The sequence below is a fragment of the Zymoseptoria tritici genome, chromosome 10 (genome assembly GCF_000219625.1).
Source record: "Zymoseptoria tritici IPO323 chromosome 10, whole genome shotgun sequence".
In the NCBI taxonomy this organism is placed as follows: Eukaryota; Fungi; Ascomycota; class Dothideomycetes; order Mycosphaerellales; family Mycosphaerellaceae; genus Zymoseptoria; species Zymoseptoria tritici.
Window position 1 is genome coordinate 442,230 of NC_018209.1, and position 22,260 is coordinate 464,489.

The 22,260-nt window shown below is 53.5% G+C and overlaps 5 protein-coding genes across 5 annotated transcripts; 2 read left to right on the forward strand and 3 right to left on the reverse strand.

The window, feature by feature from the left end:
• Positions 1–394: 394 nt before the first annotated feature.
• MYCGRDRAFT_105887 (uncharacterized protein) lies at positions 395–1,591 on the reverse strand (the record flags this gene model as incomplete). Its single annotated transcript, XM_003849132.1, is given in 4 exon segments — positions 395–532; positions 547–1,103; positions 1,157–1,480; positions 1,531–1,591. The coding sequence occupies 3 exon segments, from the start codon at positions 1,564–1,566 to the stop codon at positions 792–794; spliced, it is 672 nt and encodes a 223-aa protein (XP_003849180.1).
• A 598-nt stretch (positions 1,592–2,189) lies between these two features.
• On the reverse strand, positions 2,190–2,873 carry MYCGRDRAFT_96127 (uncharacterized protein; the record flags this gene model as incomplete). Its single annotated transcript, XM_003849131.1, has 1 exon — positions 2,190–2,873. The coding sequence occupies one exon, from the start codon at positions 2,871–2,873 to the stop codon at positions 2,190–2,192; it is 684 nt and encodes a 227-aa protein (XP_003849179.1).
• Positions 2,874–6,273: 3,400 nt separating this feature from the next.
• HPS1 (putative hybrid polyketide synthetase/nonribosomal peptide synthetase) lies at positions 6,274–15,133 on the reverse strand (the record flags this gene model as incomplete). The annotated part of the gene is made up of 2 exons (XM_003849130.1): positions 6,274–13,811; positions 13,864–15,133. Coding segments are annotated over 2 exons (8,808 nt in total), but the record flags the coding sequence as incomplete, so codon positions are not given.
• Positions 15,134–17,029: 1,896 nt separating this feature from the next.
• Positions 17,030–18,636, forward strand: MYCGRDRAFT_87728 (putative major facilitator superfamily transporter; the record flags this gene model as incomplete). The annotated part of the gene is made up of 2 exons (XM_003848763.1): positions 17,030–17,431; positions 17,482–18,636. 2 exons carry the CDS (start codon positions 17,030–17,032, stop codon positions 18,634–18,636), a joined length of 1,557 nt encoding a protein of 518 aa, XP_003848811.1.
• Positions 18,637–19,176: 540 nt separating this feature from the next.
• On the forward strand, positions 19,177–20,815 carry MYCGRDRAFT_105888 (uncharacterized protein; the record flags this gene model as incomplete). The annotated part of the gene is made up of 5 exons (XM_003848764.1): positions 19,177–19,325; positions 19,387–19,598; positions 19,676–19,757; positions 19,827–20,118; positions 20,176–20,815. 5 exons carry the CDS (start codon positions 19,221–19,223, stop codon positions 20,424–20,426), a joined length of 942 nt encoding a protein of 313 aa, XP_003848812.1.
• Between the last annotated feature and the right edge of the window lie 1,445 nt (positions 20,816–22,260).

Consider the following 22,260-nt stretch of genomic DNA (forward strand, 5'->3'; position numbering starts at 1 on the left):
TCTACCAATCCTCCAGCGCTGTGCTGTGGGTACCGTTCTCGAGCAAGCTTGATACAGCAACGTGCTGCCGCGTGTAGCACGCAATTCATGCAGGGTATCACTCGGAACCAATTGAGGAACAAGGCAGCCGCGTGCCATGCAGTAACAAGCCCGCCATCTGCCCTTTGGAAAACGTCGCCGAGTCGAACCCGCGTTTACGCGAGACGGTCGTGCGATGGACTGCATATGGCGTGACGATTGAGCTGTTGTTTGTCGTTTGAGTAGGCCCGGTAGGGCGAGGAGATATGGCGGGAATCTCTTGGAGAAGCGATGTGATTGGTGGGTGGAAGGGTTTGGATGGATTGCAAGCTCGTCTGGGATAATGGCGGAATACATGTTCCTGATCTTGGCGCGGGCGGAAGAAAGGTGTCGTTCACTCAACTGTTGCCGAAGACTTACCTATGCGAAAGGTCAATGGCGTTTATATCGCTGTGCATCCCGCACTATACGGCTCAACCAAGCGAATATCCCACTGACAGGAGGCTTGGCCGCTGGACGGCCTTGCTTTTACGTCCGCTTCAAGTGCTTCGATTACTGGCCGCGCATCTACTGCAGAGGTCTTGCAGAATAGCGGAAAGAATTGGTACTATCTGGTCACTAGATCGACCTCCATGCGGTGCTCCAGGGTTATACCTTGGCTGCAATGCACGTTCCTGCTGACTGTACATGTCTCGAATATCTTGTTTATATATCCATTGCCTGCCCATAACTGCAGATCATCATGTCTCCTCCTGCTTCAACAGCGACAGCATCTACTTCGACTCCGCCAACTTCGCCGCCTTGGTGTCAAGCACCTTCTTCACAGCCGGGCGAGCAATGAGCTTCTGGTGCCACTCGTAGCACTTTGGATAGCTGCTCTTCCATTCCTGGTCGAACTCTTCACTCATGATGAACCCGAACATCATGTTCCATGGAACGAACATCAGGTCTGCGTAGGAGACCTTGTCGCCAACGAGGTATGGCTGGCCCGTTCTCTTGAGGTGGAGATCGATGACACTGAGGACACGCTTGATCTCGTTACCGTAGCGGTCGATCGCGCTAGTGATGTTCTTCTCCGAGTGGAACTGAGAGGCGGACGGTCAGCATGGGCGTTGGCGACGGACATTCTTCAACTTACGTGAGTGAACCAAGCTTTCTGGCCGAAGTATGGTCCCTGTCCTGACATCTGGAAGTGTTCCCATTGCTTCTCGTAGTACTTTTGTGGAGACTCGGAGTAGCTGAAGGTGTTGCTCTTGTCGTAGGTGTCGATGAGGTAGTCGATGATGGCGCCGGACTCCCAGAGGGTGATTCCAGTGTTGGGATCTTCAATGGCTGGCACTCTGCCGTTGACGTTGACATTGATGAATGGCTCCTGCTTCAGGACAGACATGTCCATGTACTCGGTCTCGTAGGGAACTTTGAGCTCCTCGAGGATGATGGCGACCTTCCATGGGTTCGGGCCCTGTCGTGTGGTGAGTAGATGTGAGTGGCATTGACACTGGAGATACTTACCAGAGTGTGGGAGTAGAGCTTGATTGGCTTAGACATGAAAGCGGATTATGTGGTAGGTAGTGATGCGGAATGTAAAAATGCTTTCTTGCGATGCTTTCTTTGCCGGAGGGGAGCTGGGAATATAAACAATTCACATCAGAGGTGACATCAAAGGTCCACCATCATTCGGGTCAGAATCTATCTCCGATTTCATGGAGTTGGGTACTGGTTACACCAATCATGTTGGAGAATGCTAGTCCCAAGATAGCTCTTTTACCTGCATTTGTAACGATTTCGAGCGAAGTTCGGGCTTGTAGGAGGCTACGCGTTTGTTTATTAGATTCGGCTGCTCTCGAAGGTCTAGAACTCCTCGTCATCAAGGAGCGAATGAATTGCGGGGAAAATGGCTAAGGCTGAGAAGCACAAGTCTAGAAGCGATACCTCCAGGATCCCGCTCAAACTGCACCGCATGTGTCGAATTCTGGTGGCCTGAAGTGTCCAGACTGCGCGATTGAGCATAGAGATCTTCTTCGAGCGGCATGCATGTGCCTACGGAGGAGCCACATCAGCAACAACACTTTCGTTCTCCGGCTCCGACTGTACGGTCTGAGCCACCGATGTCCAGGTTGAGTGGTGCAGTTTGAGCGGAGCCACGGAGGTACATAGGCTCGCGCATGTTGCTAGCCTATATATTTGTACGCCCAAGGCAGAAAGTGAATGATGAAACCTTTGCTCAACACGAAAGGTGCCTCCCAAGGGAACGCAACGTTATCGCTCGCTGCATTGACGGCCACGCCTTTCCAGTCGTACCGATCGCCGTCTTGGCTCGCAATGTCCAACATTCCTCCAGCGAGGTCCAAGAAGCTGACAGGGGACTTGGCGACCTCCGTGCTGAGTTTATGTCCTTTCTGAGCATCGTTCGACAAGGCACCCGGCTTGATGAAGATGGCAGTCAACCAAGCGTCTTCGGAACGGTAGATCTTTTCGGCGGCTTTGAGATCGTCGTATATATAAGAGCATGTGCAGTAGAGTGTGTCGAGGAGGAAATGAGGTACTGCCGTCATCAGCCGATGGTCTGTCGAAGCCGAGCTGAGGATGATGAGTTTCGGGAGGCCTTGCGAGGACTGCAACATCTTTATCGCCGCAATGACATGGTGGGCGGTATCTTGAGCGATAGTCAGACCCGGCTGGTTGCCTTTCACTGCGATGGCAACGAAGACGGCTCTCGTGCCTTCGATGCAGTGGGAGAGTAATTGCTTGTCGTCGAGGGAGCCTTCGAAGATGCGAACTTTTTGATTCTTGTCGATGTCGGGTTGTTGCTCGGGAATTTTCAACAAGTCTTCGGCTAATCGTCGGCTTCCCATGGCAGAAGAGAAGCGACTTTCCCATGTTCGAGGAGACTCGCGTTTGATAATGGTATACCTTACGTTTCTTCATTGCAGCATTTGTGCAAAATTGAAGGCCAGGGGACACATGTCTACCTGACACATATCAGCAGTGCGGGTCAAAAGAAAAATAGCCAAAAAGGCAAAACATACAACACTACGGATTCCCCAATTGTCACCAACTTGAGTACTAGTGTAGCGATTAGATGATTATCATGGCTGATCGGACGGGAAGCCGATTTTTCATCTATCTGTGGTCGTATGTGTTTGGTACGATTCTTATTATCAATATATTACTATTCCAACGGGCCGACCCACGGTCAAAGAGCGGAGATCGCCACGCATACATTCTGGCACGGTGTCCACGCATAGTGTCTGCAATGAAATGATGCCGCCCTGTCGCCCGGCGCAATCTTAAGCATCACACTCGGTGCCATCGTCTGTGTCCTTCTCATTGTATTCTGTACCCAGCATCACGTTACTACGTGACGAGAATTAAGGTACCGGATTCGACCTCACTTTCTTCCACCACCATCATCCTTCTACCACTCCTGCCTTTTTGTATCTATATCGAGGCTGGCTGGACTCTACAGTAGAGTAAGCTCGGGGATCAGGCACCAATCCACGCATCAGAAAGAAAACGTGACGAGAGCGATGTCCAACGGTCTGTCTGGAGATAGATTGTATTCAGTAAAGGCAAGTTCTCTGGAAGGAAATCGAACAGCAAGAGCAGAGCAGCGAGAACAACCGAACATCTTCCACATCAACCTTATCGGCACCTCTCGTCGGCACCTCTCGTCGGTGAACACAAAGTCAATCATGGGGACCGGATGTGGCCATCTTGATTTCTCAAGTTTGACAACCTTCCCTCCATATATGAAAGGCGTCCTGCAACAGGTGACTATATGGGGAGGTTTATCTTGCATTTATAATCGCTTATCCCTTATCGGAGAGCTCTGAGATGTAACACACCCATGCGTGGGAATTCAACAATACAGCGTGTGAGCGCATCGGACGGATCACCGCTGGTGGGCGTACTTGCAGGCCCCAGGGTTGATTTCCAGGCCTCATTGGCCCGCGCCCTTGTAATCAGGCCAACAGCCTTTGGACAAGGATTGAACGGTGATCCGTCCGATGTGCGAAGGTGCTGTAGGCGCAAAGCTTGGGCAGCCGTTGGCGGGCGGTCTACCTACCAAATCGAGGGACGGGCGCCTCAGCTCCGTGGCTACTACTGCAGTAATTCCGATCGTGCTCCTTGAGCAGGCATTTCCATTTGAAAAGTTTCGGTACCCTGTTATCGGGTGCAATGGCTGCAGGCTTGACGGAACTGGCCTGAGTGGGCACCTTCTTCGCTACATCCCCGTATGGCACGTGGCGGCCATACTGTTCCGTGGCTGATTAGAATGATCGTGTTGGACAGTGGCTTTCCACGAGCTGCCAGGGTCGGAATTTAGATTTATCGCTTCAACCGATGTAGGCCCAGCGCGTTTCGAGTAGGCGTCGATGGCGATATGAGCACGTTTTCACTGGCGATGCTCTTATAGGCTCGAGAATGGATGGAGTTTTACAGGGCCATAGCAAGGTTTTTCGCTTAAACAACCTTAAAAATGCTTGACAATTCTTGGGTACGAGTACCCCGGGTTGGGCACCGATCCTCGCTTCCAAGCAAGGCCTCGTCTGGCAATAATGGAGTCAGTAACCGTCAAATAGCGGCCGATCTGCCACGATCTGCTTCCACGTGCACACGCTGTTCGAGACCATTCGACAGATGCAGTGCCTGTCGAAAAGGAGATCAAACTCAATTGTAGCCGACCTATGGGTACCCCTGCCTTGACAAAGCGAACGACACTCGGATGTGTGGAGTTTCAAGCGATACATGCCGGACAAGTGGCATCGACGTTGTCACATCTCTCGTTTCCCTGACCTTCTTCCATGCCGGCTGCTCCTCGTGTCACATGTAGCTTCGCGAAATACCGGCAATCGGCATCTGATCCCCTGGTTCGCCGGCATATGTTACCCCTACTGAGGCAGTTAGACTCCAGTTGAGCTGAATTGTGCCCGTATAATCCCTGTGGCTAAGAAGAGGAGAGTCTGGAGAATGAGGGCTTCGACGACTATAATACTACGTAGGATTCCCTCCTTCCGACAGAGTATCGAATCGAGTCTGTTCTGAAGTGATTCACTCTGCTACTTCGACCTACATTGCACCTTCTACACCTCGAGGTCTATACCTGGTCTGGACGCCCTCTCCGCAGGAGAGACATACGACGTACTCAACATTGGACGAGAGCCGATCTGCAGCCCCTCGGAAAGCGAAAGAAGAGTCCTCCCCTCGGCCTTTACCCATCAGGTGCAGGCTTTGTGTGCCGATCCGATCTCCCTCCAACCAACTCCATTCTCCGAACACTTCCAAGGATACACCATGAAGCCGTCGCCGTGCCTGGTGTCTGCGCTTATGTTGTCGTCGGTGCCAGCCGGGGCATTCGCACACGACTGCCCGGCGTACGACAGCAAAGTAGTCTGCCGCTACACCGGCGACGATGGCAAACCTGCCTGCGTAAAGATGGACTACTTTGTCAAGTGGGGACATGAGGGCTGCGCGTTCCACGGCTTTCTGTGGCAATGTAAATGTGACCGAAATGGAGCGGCAATTGACTGCAACGGCACTTGCTAAGAAGCCTTTGGGGTAGGCGAACGATCTCAGAGTCCTCGGATATCAGCTAACAACATCTTTTGCAGATTCCCATGCCGAGGCATTGCAATCGTGTGACGATGGTGGGCTTCGTTCGATAATCAGTGGCGGAGAGGAAGTTTAATTTGGTGTTGCGGCTCACTTCCAATGGTAGAGATTTCACGGGGGTTGGTACCGGCGGAGCTGAGAAACAAGTGCTGCTGATGAGGGCGGGATGTATTGGATTCTAATCAGTGAGATTAAACAATGAACTGTACACAGTGTTGCTCCCCAATATCGTTGAGATCTACATACCTGATGAATGTGGATGCTCATACGTGCATTGTGAGCATCCTGAGCATGAGCGTCCTGAGCGCTCGTCCTCATCTGTCTGGTCACTCTTGAACCGAGCGCTCGCGCACAGAGACGTCAAGGCGTGCGATGACGGCATCTTATCTGATCTGCCATACTTCTCTGCTCATACGGGCACTGCCTTGACCGTCGATAGAAGACGTGCACGGAGTCGGGAAGTTCAAAGCCAGGTGAGCATGATGTTTTCGTTCGTTAGAAGATGAGTCGCGCCATAGAATGCAAAATACTACATCATTACTGTAGTGGATACTCCCTGATGTAGTCGCCAGACTTCTGCTCCACTCCTTACTCGGCCCATTCGTCGAAGCGGACAATTTTTGCCTCATCTGTACTCCAATTAGCAGAGCGCGACATCTTGTTGTGAATGCAATACTTACGCAGAGATGACTCAATCTCTTCTGTGGAGGGTATAGTCACCTCAGTGATGGATTGCGCCGTGTCCTCCACAAACGTCCAGAGGAGGCGCTCGTAGATCGTCAGTATAATCTGTACACTCCGTTCATCGTACAACTCGTGCCAGGCATCCACAGTCACCTGCACGTGATCATGACCACTATCCCAATATCTGAAGTAAAGGTCGAAAGGGTAGCGAACGGACCGAGCATATTTCAAAATTTCGGCTGCATGCCCGCCGGGCGATTCGTCCTGCTCTGGGTGGAGCATGTAGTTGACCGAGACCTGGCAGAGCGATCCATGACGATCTAGCTCCGGTCCCTGCAAAGCGGCCATGATGAGTGGATTTGGTAGGTTCGAGCGAAGGCCTGCTTGCATCTTGTCCCGAGTATGTCGAACCAGCTGTGCGAAATCATCCTGAGATTGGAACTTGAGGGGCAAGACATCGCTGAAGTCTCCGACACTGTCGTCATATTCCGCCTCGCGATTGTTGGTCGCAATTGCTAGACATACGTCTCGCACGGGCAGCATGCGGTAGAACAGCGCCTGGAGCGCCGCCAAATACACATGGAAAGGGGTAGCACCCATTTTCCGAGCGACGATCTTGATGGCAGAACAAAGCTGGGCGGGCAGTGTCTTCTCCACAGTTGGTCGCGCCTTGGGTAGATGCAATGGTATCGTCGGACGTGCTTTGATCCTCGAGAATGAGAACAGAGGGAGTGTGCTCGGCAAATGCGAATACTCTGCAGTCCAGTACGCCGCAAGGTCTTGGGCTTGAGCAGATTTCCGCACCTGATCATCAACGAATTCCAGATACTGATACTTCAGAGGTGGCAGAGTTCCGCCAAAGTAGGCAACGTTAAGATCTCGAAGAAATGGCGCTGGACTGTAACCATCGAAAAAGATGTGAGACCACGCTATTGCAAGGAGAAGATGGCCATCGCGTGGAACGGCAATCGCCTTCATGGTCTCCCCAGCATTGAGATCAAAGACATGAAAGCGTACGGCATCGAAAGCTGCTTGCAAAGTCATGCCTGGACTGACGTCGAGCCGCACAGTCTTTTGCGCCAACACGTACTGCCTCATCTCGCCAGTAGATGGATCCCGTGCAATCCTAGTCCGGAGAATTTCGTGTCGCTGGACTACTTGTTGACTCGCCTGCTCGAGCTTCACAAGATCCAGCTGGCCGGCTATTTTGTACATGACTGCAATGTTGCCTACTGTGGGATCCCGCCAATTCTCCATTGCAGACCATGTCATTCTCTGCGCGTATCCAAGTGGTCCTTCGCGGTCGATGCGCTCGGGATCCGATTCTTGAGAAACGCTGCTCGGCGGGCTAGATCGCGCATCTTCCCGCGAGTCTGAGCTGGAACTGTCTCGCATGTCCGATGGAGTCTTCAAGAGCGTGGTCGGCGGCGACACTGATTTGTCGTGATCTGCTGGACCAGGACGCGCCTGACTCGAGGTGGCGAAGGCCTTTGAAGCCGCCTCCTGACATATTTCACCGACAGAGGCACCTCCGAGAATCTTCAGAACTGGAAGACTGACATCCAGCTGCTTAAAGAACCACGAACGAATTTCGACGGCGATAAGAGAGTCGACACCAAGGTTCATAAGTGGCTGTGCACAGTCAATTTCATCCGCAGGCATTTGCAGCGTCTTCTCCAGCTTTGAGCAGAAGGCGTCTTGGATAATGAGAGCTGCCTCGTCCTGGCTCTGCGCATCGTCCACCGACTGACGGACGCTGACAGTAGTAGCAGACGCTTCGATCTGGGACGTCGCCTTCTCGATAATTTGATGGGAGAGTTTAGGAATGCGCCCGTATCTGGACAGATCTATCGTATCTCGATCGTACCGCGGCATCCCGGTCATGACCTCCGGAGAATGGTTTGAATCGGGTCGTCCAATCAGTATGGTTTGTGCAAAGATGTCCAGAAAGACAGGCTCGCTTATGGACATTGGCATGTCGTAGTTCCTCAGCACCTTGCTCTGAACATCAGAGCCCATGACGTATCCAATTCCAGTGACCGCGCCAATGTGTATGACAGAAGCACTGAGGCCCCTGGCTCGTCGTTCTGCCGCAATCGCCGGCATGCACATGTTTGACGCAGCATAGTTCGACTGTCCTGGGCTCCCAAGCACACTTGCAAGGGACGAGAACATGATGAAGAAATCCAACGGCTCGTCGATGAACAGGTTGTGCAAATTCTCGGCGCCCTTTACCTTTGGCCCGAAGACAGTGGCGAAGTCATCGACAGTGCAGCCCCCAAAGGCTTTGTCCTTCAACACCATAGCGGCATGGGCCACACCAATGACTGGCGGCATGTCTGTCCTGACTTTCGACAGGACTGACCTCAGGGCGTCCATGCTCGATACGTCGGCTTGACATAGCATCACTTTCGTGCCCTTGGCTTCGATCTCGTTCAACCATGCCTTGTCGATCGAAGACACATTCCTGCTTACAAGTGCGATATAACGTGCGCCCTTGTCCGCCAACCACGAGCACACGGCACGACCGAGACCACCTGCACATCCGACCATGAAGTAGGTGCCGTCGTTACGCGCCACGTAGCTGTAATCTGGAGGCGGCAGTAGAGCATCGATGTGTGTGGCTGCGGAGAAGTCAACAACACTTGAGTACGAAACGTCCCTTGCAGCAATGCTCGGTAAATCGTTGATGGATACCACATGGGCCATCCCCATGCCTGAAAGACTCTCAGCGAAGACTTGTGTTGTAATGTTGGCGAAATCTTCCCAGGAGAGGTCACCGTTCCAGAGGGTTTCGACTGTGGTATATGTAGAGCGAGTTGAAAGCACTCTGGTCCATCGGGACGCCTGGTCAGGCGCGAAATCAAGGAACGTTCCCACATCACTAGGGAGAACGTTTCGAAGGACTCGATCTGGAGCGAGAGCATGAACTGGGGTACAGCCAGCCTTTCCTTGGCCTGAGAAGCAGATTGTCTTGATACCGCACTTGCCGCATTCTTGCAGCAACTCGGCTCCGATAATGTGATCTGGCTCGTTGACTGCCAGGCGTCGACTTGTGTCGAAGTTGCGGAGGAAACGCTGCACGAGCATCCTGCTTGTAATCCGTGGGAGGATGCGTCCTGCATCTGAGTGATGGCCCACAGACACGGTGAGATTCGCCGAAATCGGGATCGACGAGCTACAAGTTGGTGACAACACCACCCGAGCATTCTCATCTTCTCGATGTGCTGCATGCCCATAGCTGACAAAGTAGCTCTGCCCCGAGATGATTATCGGCCGAAGGAGGGCATACGTGATACGGATGTGCGGTCGGTCGGTCATTTCAACCTTGCAAATCTCGAATGCGTCCTGGGTCTTCTCGATTGTGACCGACTGACTGTCCAGTCGCACGGATTCCTTGGTGGAGAGTACATTAGCGTTGTGGCGATCGTTCAAGGGGATGTCTGGGAGCACTCGAGGGATATGGAGCCGATTCTGCTGATCGACGACCAGCTCCGACTCAGAAGTCCAAAGCCAAGATGGCGCCTGACTGCAAGTCGAAGAGTATATGAGGCGTGCCATCGACTCCGCAATGGGGACGGACACCCCCAAATTGTTGGCGTCATAGATCTTGAGGAACTGCAAGGCCATATGGCCATACTCGTTGGCCAGTGAACGACAGAGGCCCAGCGATAAGTTGGCATAACGACCCTCACAGCCGGCCCACACTACGTAGCGGCAGTTGGGAAGGATCCGTTGCAGAGCCACTAAGGTTGCCTCTGAGAGGTCCTGCAAGACAGGTTTGTCTAGATCCTCGAGGCAGATCAACGAGGATGGGGAAATCTCCTCGTCCACCATTTTTGCCAAGCTATCGACCAGATGAACGTCGGTTCCGGGAGAGCCGCTGATCAGAACATCTCTGACTGCTTTGTTGATTCCAGTCACACCTCCGCCAATGATTGTGATAGCGTGCCCTGCGAGCGGATTCGTGCTAGTCGTAAATGGCGAACGCATGACGTTGATGTCTCGATCAACCGCCTGCACAACCATCAGTGAGCTGATGTGCTTGGACGCATCTGACGAATCGGGCATCCAGTATTCGATGCCAGAGAAGCCCGTGTCTCGTAAGTGTTCATCCCACTCGTCCTTGCTCAGAAGAGGACCGTCCGTCCGACCATCCTCGCTGAGCCAGAGACCAGGAAGGCCCGCGTAGGATGTGAAAATACCAAGATTGTCGCCAGTCCACTCAACCAAGATCAAGTAGCCACCAGGCTTCAGAAGTTGTCGAACATTCCTCAGCGAGTTTTTGATTGACTTGGTCGCATGCAGCACATTTGCGGCGCCAACAACATCATAGGCGCCGTGTTGATAGCCCTGTGCTCCAACGTCCACTTCTATATTTAGTGGCCGATACTCCATCTTGTGTGAGAACTCCTGAAAGCGCTTCTCGGCGCGCTCGAAGAAACCAGAGCTGATGTCCGTAAAAGTGTATGCGTCGAATGCCGAGCCTAGTCCCTTCAATACAGCTTTTGTCAAGGCACCCGTTCCAGCACCGATCTCAAGAATATTCATTTGCGGGTAACGATGGGCGATTTGACGCATCACCTCGCTGATACAGGACATGAGGAATGGAACACCAACCATCTCGGTGTATGTTCGTTCAAGCATATTGTCTTTCATCATGTGCTCGAGCATGCCGGTCTCGCCCCGCGCAACGGACGCAAAGTTTTCACCGACAGCCTGGAGCAGTGTCAGTTCGATTGAGCCTGAGTATTTTGAGGCCTCTTGGAGCAGCATCTCGTGATCGTCATCTGCCCATTCTGCCTTCACAGAAGGATGTTGGCCAGATGAAATGGTTGCAAACAAACGCTCAAGCCACTCAAAAATCTTGGTGTAGTGTGGTTCCATCAAGGCAACGTCGGCCCTGGAGAATGATTCATAGAACCTTCGGAGGTAGGAATACGCCAGACGTTCTTGGAATGCCTTGAGATCAAGCTCCCTTGGTTCAGGTCTCCGGCCGTCCTGGCTGATTGCAACGCCGCTTCCAATGTCCAATTGCCAGACTTCCTGCGTGTAAAGCTCCTTGTAGTCGCCCGGCCCGGGCTGAATCAAAGTCGTGCATGTAATGCTATCCACCTGCATCAATGCATCACCGCTCTCGACATCGTACAAATCGACATCGCCGGTGAAGGAACGCGCAGCAGATGTCGTCGCAAAAGCGTCAACGATCAGGCGTCTGCCACTGTTTGACACTTGTTGAGAGCCGGCAATCCGTATGCTGCGGATATGCGTCGGCACACAAGCAGAAGTCATTGAGCCGTCTCCTGGATAAGCCATAGCAGCAATCAATGGCTGGAATGCTGAGTCAAGAACAGCTGGATGAATGAGGTCCGTGGTCTCGATGCCCGTCATCAGAGCAGTGGCGTATTTCGATCTCCGCTGCACATCTTCCAAGCGCCGGAACTGCCCTGAATAAGACATTCCCAATGCCTCGATGTTGTCGTACAGCCTGTCTGAGCTCACACGGGTGAGTAACGTCTCAGCAGGGGCAATGCGCGGTGGTAGTCCGTCAGCAAATTTGCTCTTCAGCAACAGTCTGACCTTGCCTTTCGCATTGACGCGCCACTCTGCTTTGTTGTCATCAGCGGAAGCCGAACGACAAGCCCACTCGGCCTGAATATCCGAAGCAGACTCCGGGAATGGAACAGTGTTCAGCGTGAACAACGTCCGAACGTTAGCATCATTCTCGCCCAGTAGGATCGCGTTGTCAATCGCCACGTCGACAAGCTCGTAAAAAGCCACTTGCTGTGCCGAAACTAGCGTTCGCGATGCCGCGAGCGCCATCACCAGGTACGCCGCGGCAGGATACACTACCTGGCCTTGAACAACATGTCCCGAAAGCCACGGCAAGTCCTGGAGCCGCAAACAGTTCTCCCACCGCTTTTGCTCGTCAATATCGTCGACAGCGCGTTTGCCCAGTAACGGGTGAGACTTCTCATTGCGTGTGCGGTACACTAGTGACTTGCGTCCTTCTTTCCAGAATCGTTTGCTGTGATCCCACTTGTAGCCTGGCAGTGTTACCAGTTTGGGTACTGAGTCCGTGCCGAAGAAAGCCTGGTTGTACTGATGAAAGTCAACGGCTTTGGACCCAAGCTGGATCCAAAGCGCTCCCAAAGTCTCACTAACTGCTTCGATGTCGTTGCGCCCGCGGAAGAGAGTTCCGTAGTAGGAGAGCTGGTGACCGATGGTACGCTGGTACGTTTGCGTAACAGGAGTCTTCAACGCTGGATGCGCCCCGACTTCGATCGCGGCGTCGCAGAGCAGGTCGCCGTGAGCCGCAGTCTCGATCGCATCGTGAAACATGACCGGACTGAGCAGGTTCTCGACCCAATACTCGCAGGATAACTTGTCAATGAGATCCTCGCCTTCGATGCGTCCGCCATAGACGCTGGAGAACCATGCGCAACCTCTTTTGGGACGATTTGGCTTGATCGAGCAAGCCTGCAAGGCCTTGGTATATGGACCCGAGCACGCCAACATATGATGGGAGTGGTATGCGGTATCGACTTTGAGCAAGCGAGCAAAGACATCTCTGTCTTCTAGCCTGGCTTTGATCTCCAAGATTGCGTCTTCGTCGCCGGATAGGGTGTTGCTTGTGTCCGAGTTCCATGCCGCAACGTCCACACGTCCGGCGAATTCGCCTTCACAGAGCTCGCAAGCCTCCTCATACGACAGGCCCACAGCCATCATAGCGCCCTTTTGTCCATTCTGACCCCTGGCAAGCGAGGCGTAGAGGCCCCGGTAGTATGCGATGCGTATTGCATCTTGCGCCGAGATCACGCCCACAGAATATGCAGCCGCGATCTCGCCGGAGCTGTGACCCACAACTGAGACCAGATCGACACCGGCCTGTTTCAAGAGGTCCACTATCATGATCTGTACTGCAGTGCAGAGTGGCTGTGCAATTGCAGCTTCACCAAGTCGCGAAGTGTCACCGTCGGCGAGGCATTGGTCAGACAGAGTCCAAGCTGGTGCATCTGGAAGCGCGGACAAAGAGGCATCGAGCTCTTTGAAGCACTTCTGCGCCACTGAGGAGGTTCTCAACAGCTCACTACCCATGGTAGCCCATTGCGCGCCTTGTCCGGTGAATACGCCCAAAAAGCGAAAGCTGGATGAGAGCTTTGCTGTGTTGAGACCAATGTTGCTGGTGGATTGTGCAGTAGCTCTGATCTTGCGCATGAGGCCTTCCCTTGAGTTCGATGACAAGGCCAACCGAACGTAATGCTGGCTCCGCCTGGACTGTAAAGTGTACAGCAAGTCATGGAAACAAGGAATTGAGTCGTGGGACTCAAGAAAATCAGCGAGTGCCGTCGCCTGAGCCCGGAGGGACAGCTCTGAGTTTGCAGACAGTAGCACTGGCGAGGGAATCACGTCAAGGTTTTGCGAAGCTCGACCCATGGCTGCTCCGCATTCGTAGCTTTCAATGATTGCGTGCGCATTGGTGCCGCCGAAGCCTGCGGTTAACCGTTAGCAACAAGGAAGTCGGTATGGTCAGAGACGCCGTACCGAATGAATTTACACTTGCGCGCCTTGGACCACCTAGGGCTAGGTGCGGCCACGGTGAGGACTGCATTGGCACCTTGAGGTTTGTCGAGAATGGCTCAATGGCTGGGTTCAGCTTTTGCAGCAGCATGTTCGGAGGCACCACAGCTCTTCGCACCGCCTCAGCAGCTTTGATGACTCCTGCTACGCCAGCAGCGCCCTCGAGATGTCCTATGACCGTCTTCACAGAGCCAACGTAGAGAATTTCAGCCGGATCTCGGAGCTCAGGGAAGAAAACGTCGTGGATAGCACGCGCTTCTTGTGGGTCACCGGCCTGAGTACCAGTTCCATGAGCTTCGAAATACTGGCATCCATCCTTCAGCGGGTCCAAGCCAGCCCGAGCGTACGTTTGCCGAATCAACGCGGCCTGTGCCTCCGCAGAAGGCATGGTGATCCCCTGGGTCCGGCCGTCAGAGTTTACACCCGTCTCGCGAATGATGCAGTAGACTTCGTCACCATCGGCAAGGGCGTGCGAGAGGGGTTTCATGATCAATGCAGCCGCACCTTCTCCTCGCGCATATCCGTCTGCTGCGGCATCCCACATGCGACTTCTTCCTGTAGGAGATAAGAGTTGCACCTTGGATTCCGTGATGAAGTTTTCCGGGCCGAGCATGACGTTAGACCCTGCCGCACACGCGACTCTACACATGCCGGATCGAAGCGATTGTACTGCCTCGTGTACTGCCACCAGACTTGCGGAGCAGGCGGTATCGATAGTCATGGAAGGTCCGTGCCAGTCGAAAAAGTACGATATTCTGTTCGACAAGATTGACTTGGCTACGCCCGATGACACGTACCCAGTCAGATCAAGGGTATCGCGCATGAGCATCTCGGAGTAATCGCCAGTCATGCAACCCACAAAAACTGCTGTGTCCGTTCCACGCAGTTGGTCCATCGTAGTACCGCCAGATTCGAGAGCTTCATAAACGGTCTCCAGAAGCATGCGTTGTTGGGGGTCCACTGCCTCTACTTCAGCTGGACTCATCCGGAAGAAAGCCGCATCGAATACTTTGATGTCTTCGTCGAGAAAGTAGCCATGGCTGACGTTTGTGTGTCCCGGTTTCGACCCGTCCTCGTCATAGAAGGCATCACTGTTGAACCGCTCCGGAGGGACCTTCGATTGGATGTCCCGTTGCTCGCAGATTAGATCCCACAATTTTGATGGCGTGTTGCAGCCGCCTGGAAACCGGCACCCGACACCGATTACGGCTATGGGCTCTGGCGGAGTGGCCATGGCAACGACGGAATGTTCGTGAACGATTTTCGCGAGTGTGCTTGATGTCTAGGATGGCGTCGCGGCCAATCTCGATGCCGCGATCCTGCTTGCGTATAGTGCGTTGAGGCGTCGGTATCATGCTCAATGTGCGGAGACCAACTCATACTTGCACTCCGGCGTTCTAGGTCGATGCGTCCCTGCCTGAGATCGATGCCCCGGTCATCAGGATTTGGCCTAGTCCATTCATGAGCTGACCCTTGTGCTTGCAGACGAGGTGAACACTCCGATGCGGTCTCAGTGAAACCTTCCAGAATGCTGAGGCCCGATCGCTTCGCTGGTACTCGGGGCAGACCCATACGTTTATCCCCGGGAATTAGCGGAGAAGCATGCTTCCTCGCATGACATGGGAACGGATCACTGCCCGTGGTGTGGTATGAACCACACGTGGCAGCAGAGTGGTGTCGAGGATCCGTGCAGGCAAATGACGGCGTTCGAGAGGCGGATGTACAGCGTGTCGGCACATCGGAGCGGTCTTCTGATCACCCATTCTGCAGGCTCCAGGGCATTCCGAGCCGCAATTGGATAGCATCCTGGCGAGCAGGCTGTCAATCTCCAGCAGGACAGCGACCGCGCGTATGTGCTAAGACGCTGTACTGTACATCGGCTGAGATCATCGAATCGCCATTCGTCAGGTCCCGCCCTGGGGCATGGGTCAGGCGCTTGTTTGCAAGGAACTCAAGCAACCGAGCCATGAGGCTGGCTTGGCCAATGCGTGGGAATGTGGGTGTACCGGTACGTGGTAACAATGGATTATTGTCGGAAGAGGGCAAGCCAGCTGGAGGGACGAGACGGGAGAATTGGAGGATGACTAGAACTAATGCGGGCGCCGTGCGGCCGAGGGGTCCCCGGGCCATCCTCTGCATCCATTTTTCCATGCCAACCCGACATAACAATTCCTTCGCTGTACTGTACATCCACCTTGACATTGAAATACTGCGCAGCGCTATGCGCTCGTCCGTGGAGACACTTGACTGCACGCTGCGTATTCAGACGGCGACAAGAAAGTGCTATCTTATCAGCACACGATGTTCCATCGCTCCGGCCATCCTGGTAAATGCCTCACTTCTTCGGGATCACGCCTCCAAACACGACATTGACCCCGGCTCTCGATCTCTGGTCTCATTCTTCCTCTCGGAAGATAGCACCTCGACGCATCGGAGTAGGAACCTCTCAAACCTTGCCTTGAGCTTCATGGCCGGATCACAGCGGAGTCGGCCAATCCCCGGACATTGACCCTTGCGCCTGTAGATAGACGTCTACTCCGATGCGTTCACACGCTGAACTGGCAAGCTAAGAAGCATGAGACGAAGGTCAGGCGGGGCTAAGATTCAAATCATTGGTGTCCTACATTCGAGTGTTCGGCCCTCCGCTCTGCTCGATGTGACTGGCACTAGTCGTGTTATTCCTAATTGGTTGCCTCGACCGTTTCTGCGTCAGGAACACCGCGGTGAGTCTAGCTGCATCAACCTCCACGTTGTACGAAGATGGAGGCATGCCGTTTTTTCTGACGATCCTTGTCCGCTGCAGCAATATCTGCTGGACAACAGGTCAAACCGTTAAACACGCTCTGAAGACAACAAAGAGTCAATCAACTGGCAGCGTCTGGCTCCTTCGCCGGACGGCCTAACGTCGACCATACCAACGATGGCAAAAGCGCCCATGCATCAAACATTCGAATTGGACATCACGAAGACCGCTTCCACGAAGACCGCTTCCACGAAGACCGCTTCCACGAAGACCGCTTCCACGATCTCTTCAGAACCAGACCCTTCTCCTGTCAAAGATGCGGCAGCGGACGATGCTCCAGCAAGTCCAGAACAAGACAATGCGCCTCCCAAAGATATTCGATTCTGGATGATCGTCTTCTCGATTTGTCTCTCGTCTTTTCTAAGCGCTCTGGACATATCCATACTGTCACCAGCTTTACAGACGATTGCATCCACGCTCCACTCGCGGGATCTTTTCATTTGGGCCGTCAATGCTTTCTTGGTAACCTGCACAATCACGAGTCTTGTCTCCGCGCATATTTCTGATTTGTTCGGTCGGCGATCCGTGATGATGACCTCAATCATGCTGTTCGCCATTGGCAGTGCTGTCTGCGGAGCCGCTCCGTCCACAGCACTGTTGATTCTCGGGCGTGCAATCCAAGGCATAGGAAGTGGTGGCATACTCACCATGTCTAACTTGATCATTTGCGACATCGTGCCATTGAGAGAGCGTTCCCTGTACGGCGGTTTCATCAATTTAGCGTGGACAGTATGTATGACGCTTCTGCGTTATTGACTCTCGCTGACTCTTGCGAATAGGTCGCAACCCTCTTTGGACCTTTAATCGGTGCCGCTTTCACCCAGCATATCTCCTGGAGATGGATTTTTTGGATCAATCTCCCGGCATCCGCCATTGCACTCGCGATCGTTATCAAGTTTCTCCGACTCGAGTATCCGGACCAGGGCACGGTACGACAGCGCCTAGCCTGCATTGACTGGTATGGGAGCTTTCTCCTCACTGGATCGACTTCTTCGATGCTCTTGGCGCTCAGTTGGGCTGGCAGTCAATATGACTGGTCGTCCTGGCCTGTGTTACTCCCGTTGCTGCTCGGTGTACTGGGTATGATCGGCTTTGTCGTACTCGAAGCAGCGATGAAGACGGGTGATTACGCCCTCATGCCCCTCCGCATCTTTGCCAATCGCACCTCGGCTACCATCTTCGCTCTGACTTTCCTGCACGCCATGCTGATATACTGGGTCATCTACTTCAGAAGTGTGTACTGCCAAGGAGCTCTCATGGTGTCGCCAATCCTATACGCTGTTCTGGGACTTCCAACCAGTATCCTTACCGCTCCTGCCGGCGTCTTCGCCGGGGTAGTAGTCGCAAAGACAGGCAAATATCGGCTGTTCCACTTTGCGGGATTTGGACTAATAATGATCGGACTCGGCCTGCACCTTCTTCTGGACGCAGATTCCCCATATGGCTATGTGGTCGGCTTCCAGATACCCCTCGCGCTTGGGTTCGGCGTCTTCCTCACGAGCAGCCTTCCTGCAGCCTTGGCGAGCCTTGCAGAAGAAGATGCCGCTGTAGCAGTCGGCTTTGCCACGTCTACACGCACGTTCGGGTACATGTGGGGCATCGCCATCGCGTCTGCGGTTTTCGAAAATCGGGTCGAAACCATATTGAGCGGTAGCTCCGATGATGTCCTGAAACAGGCGCTATTGCACGGCCAAGCATTTCCAAACGCAAACAAAGCTTTCATGAGCTCTTTACGGGGCACACCAGAAGTACTGACCGCGGTCAAAGACGTTTATGTTGCGAGCCTCCGAAGGGTATGGGAAGTTGCACTTGCTTTTGCTGCCTTGGCACTCCTGCTTTGCTTCCTTGTGCGCTCTCTGCCTTTGCGGAAGACTCTCAACACGAAATACGGCGTGGAATCGAAGAAAGCGATAGCAAGTAGCTCAGACGCATAAAACTAGGATTGTTGTTCTGTACAAATGACATGTCATCGTCTGCAGCTTTTCCTGCTTCTGTTCTGGCATTTCGCGCCGTTCTGCTTTACTGGATGACGTTTGACCTTTGTGCCTGAGGCACACTTGGTGCAAGGCCAGTACAATCTTTTCGATTTGTCGGTGGTCTTTTGATCCAGCATGCACATGTGATGTGAGCCGATGTCAACGAACGACTCCGCCATCGTACCAGCAGGGCTTCAGGACCTTCCATGCAGCAGGGAGCTTCTCCTGGTAACAATGCCGACGATATGAGATCCTTGCAGTTGCGCGATTTCTGGCTCCTTGCATTGCGCGATTTTTGACTCCTTGCAGTTGCGCGATTTCTGGCTCCTTGCATTGCGCGATTTTTGACTCCTTGCAGTTGCTGGATCCATTGTGCCTATGCATGCCGAACTGCTGATACACGGTCCAGGGAGATCAATGCATAACCACGTGCAAGGCCGGGGCGCTCCAATCTCGCGATACCATTGTCTCGAACGATGCATCCTCCGAAGCTCTTGCGAGGAAAGCGGCGCACAATTCGTTGAAGAGTCTGCCAGCCAACAATGGTCAAAGTTGCTCTCGCAGGAGGCACAGGCGGCCTTGGTCGTGAAGTCATCGATGCTCTACTTGCCAAGAATCGACACGAAATCATCGTTCTGACCCGCCAGGTATCGTATTCACCTATCATACCGGCCCTCTTTCATTCGATGCTGATATCCTGTGCTCTAGGACCCGGCACAAGTGACTTTGCCGGATGGCGTTCAGGCCGTCCAACTGGACTACAAGGAGAAGAGCTCAATTGTTGGTGCACTTAGCGGTGTATTTTGCGTATTTTCCTTCATCATTACGGGAAAGGACCCTGGAAATGTCGCGCAAAAGAACTTGATTGATGCTTGCGTTGAAGCCAAGGTCAAACGATTTGCACCCAGCGAGTGGGTCGGGTTGGTCTACCATCCTCTTTGGCGACGGCTACATTCCCCAGTGCAAAGAGACCTGCATTGACATCGACGTGCTATAGGGCCTCGTCGACAGGAACTCCGTGGTACGCAGGGAAGGCAGCAATCTCCGCATATCTACAAGAGATCAATGCCGAAAGAAAGGCAGGTTCAAACATCCAAACATCGTGCAGACATCTTGTCCCTCCGCTGACTAGAGTCTCCGTGTCGCAGGTCCTCGAATACTGCCGGTTCATGCCGGGCCTTGCCCTAGACTACCTCGTGTACCCGAACCAGACCTGCAAGCACTTCCCGAATCTTGGGTCTACAGTAGATTTCTTCAACTGTCGTGCGATCTTGCTCAAGGACACGGAGCCTGGCCGCTTCGGCATGACTCTGGTGGAAGACATGGCCGCCGTGGCAGCTGAAGCTGTGGACTACCCCGGAGAGTGGCCTGTAGACGGCGGCATGCACTCCATCATGACATCCTTTCCCGAGCTGGTTGAGATTGGCGAACGGCTGAGAGGTAGAGTGCACGAAAAACGGCTCCGGTACGAAACCGTGACTGACCACAATAATGCAGGCAAGAAATTCGACATTGAGTACGTCACGTTGGCGCAGGCACGATCTGGTCGGCTCCCGACATCTTGGGTTGCCGACTTCAATCACGCTGCCATACCGGAGCAATTGAGAGATTCTTGGAGCCGCACTTTCAATGCGAAGATGATGTACTCTGTCCACTTGGGTAACTACGCTGTTTCTGACACGTGGAATCGTCTCTTGCCGGATTTTCGTTTCACCACTTTAGAGGAGTTGCTGGAGAAGTACTACTAGGCTGGAAATTCGTGGAAAGCCTCAATGACAACTGCGAAGTTGAGAAGCAAAATCCAAGCTCCATCAAATCCCCATCTCGCCATCCTTCTGCATCCGTCTCGTCTCCGTCGCCAGCAAGCCTTCGTCCCAAAGTTCCGCATACCTCATTCCCGAGGAAGATGAAATGGCTCGAGAGAGCATTGCTTATGACCAAGGACACCGAGTACGAAGTCGTGAGTCCCTGGCCTTCATATCAGCGATGATGTTCAGGAGCGACGGACGCGATTGTGTGACGGACCTGCGGCGTCTGCCGTCTAACAGCAATAGCAGTCCGGATCACGAACGCAGTGGTTGGTGCTACCTCCGCCCGATCCTGGGCAGCATCTGCGAACGGGAGCAGGTGCAGGTGCAGCGGCGGCCGTCGCGGCGACGATAATACTGGCGAGAAGGATGAAGACTTTCATAGTGGAGTTTGTTGGTGGCCGTTGGGAACCTTCGCCGTGAAGTCGAGTTTGCGGTGGTGGAGGTGATGTGCAAAGAAGACGAAGATGAGGGAGCGAGTGACTTCTTATACGCTGCCGCAGAGGATATATCGATGATGCCGAGCCACTTTGATCTCGTGAAACTGTCGGCATTCATCTCGGAGCGGACGTCAATACCGAAAGCAGCCTGTACAGCGTGAGTACACATCGGACTGGCCGTCTCTAGGTTTGGAGTCCGGCCGGCACCAGGCATATTCGGTCAAGTTCCGTGTCTCAGTTGGTCGGCGGATATCATTTGGGGTGTCGAACGCCGGCCGTTGACTGCTTCCCAATTCTTGGGCGCTTCTTCAAGCTCAGAATCCGTCTTCAACCGGTCCATGTGGCAATTCAATCCGCGGGAGAAGGGATGTCCTGCTGCTGAAGTCTTGCTTACATGGTCATGTACGAAAAATAAGCAGGCCTCTCGATCAGAGGCGTTGCTACGACGAGCAGCGCCATCTCAAGCCACACCAGTAAGTACAGCCGGTCGATTGACAGACAAACATGCAGATCGGAGGCAGCCATGATCCATGGCGGCCGTCTGCTGTCGCAACAGGCGGACTATCCTGAAGTGACTGTCGGCTCTTCGGACTTCACAGGTAAGCAAGAAGCATCCATTCCACTCAAGCTGGTACCTATTGGTATCGCTTGACAGGGTAAGAAGACTCGGACCATTCCCTTCTTCTCGCACAATTCCTCAGAATCAACATTCCATCCTCATCAAAACGGTACATGGTAGCCTGATACTCGAGTCCCTGCCGAACGATGGGCAGTTTCTTACCTATATTGGTTATGCCGTTGAGAAATTTGCCGTCTCCGTCCTGACAAGAGGCAGAACATGTGGGTATCCGCAAAGGCGGCCACGACAAGGATGGAAAAGAGGCCCTGCCTCAAGTCAGTCGAGTGCAATGGCAGGCTCCGAGAACGCCTCACCTTCACTGTGGTATTTTGTCGTCGGTGGTTGATCAAAGGGCAATGATTGGTATGGTGCAGTGGACCGCTGGTCTGTAGGACTGGCAGCGACCGCGGCGATCTCTCGCTATTTATATATACACCTTCTACACCTGCCATCTGTGTTCCTCCGAACACATGGCCCCGAGAGATTAAATAGGAAGCCTTGGATCTCGCAGCGGCACCGGTGCCTCGACCTACGGCATGCACACGCATCGCAGTGGTCGCCTCGTTTTCAGGCACATCGACGATCGACTCACATCCCACCAACTCCCCAAGTCCAAACCCATCGACTACACTATCGCTCAACGAGCACGCCAATGTACAAGCCAGAACCTCTAAGGGTGGAATGCCTTGCCTTGCTGGCAGCACCCGAATACTGT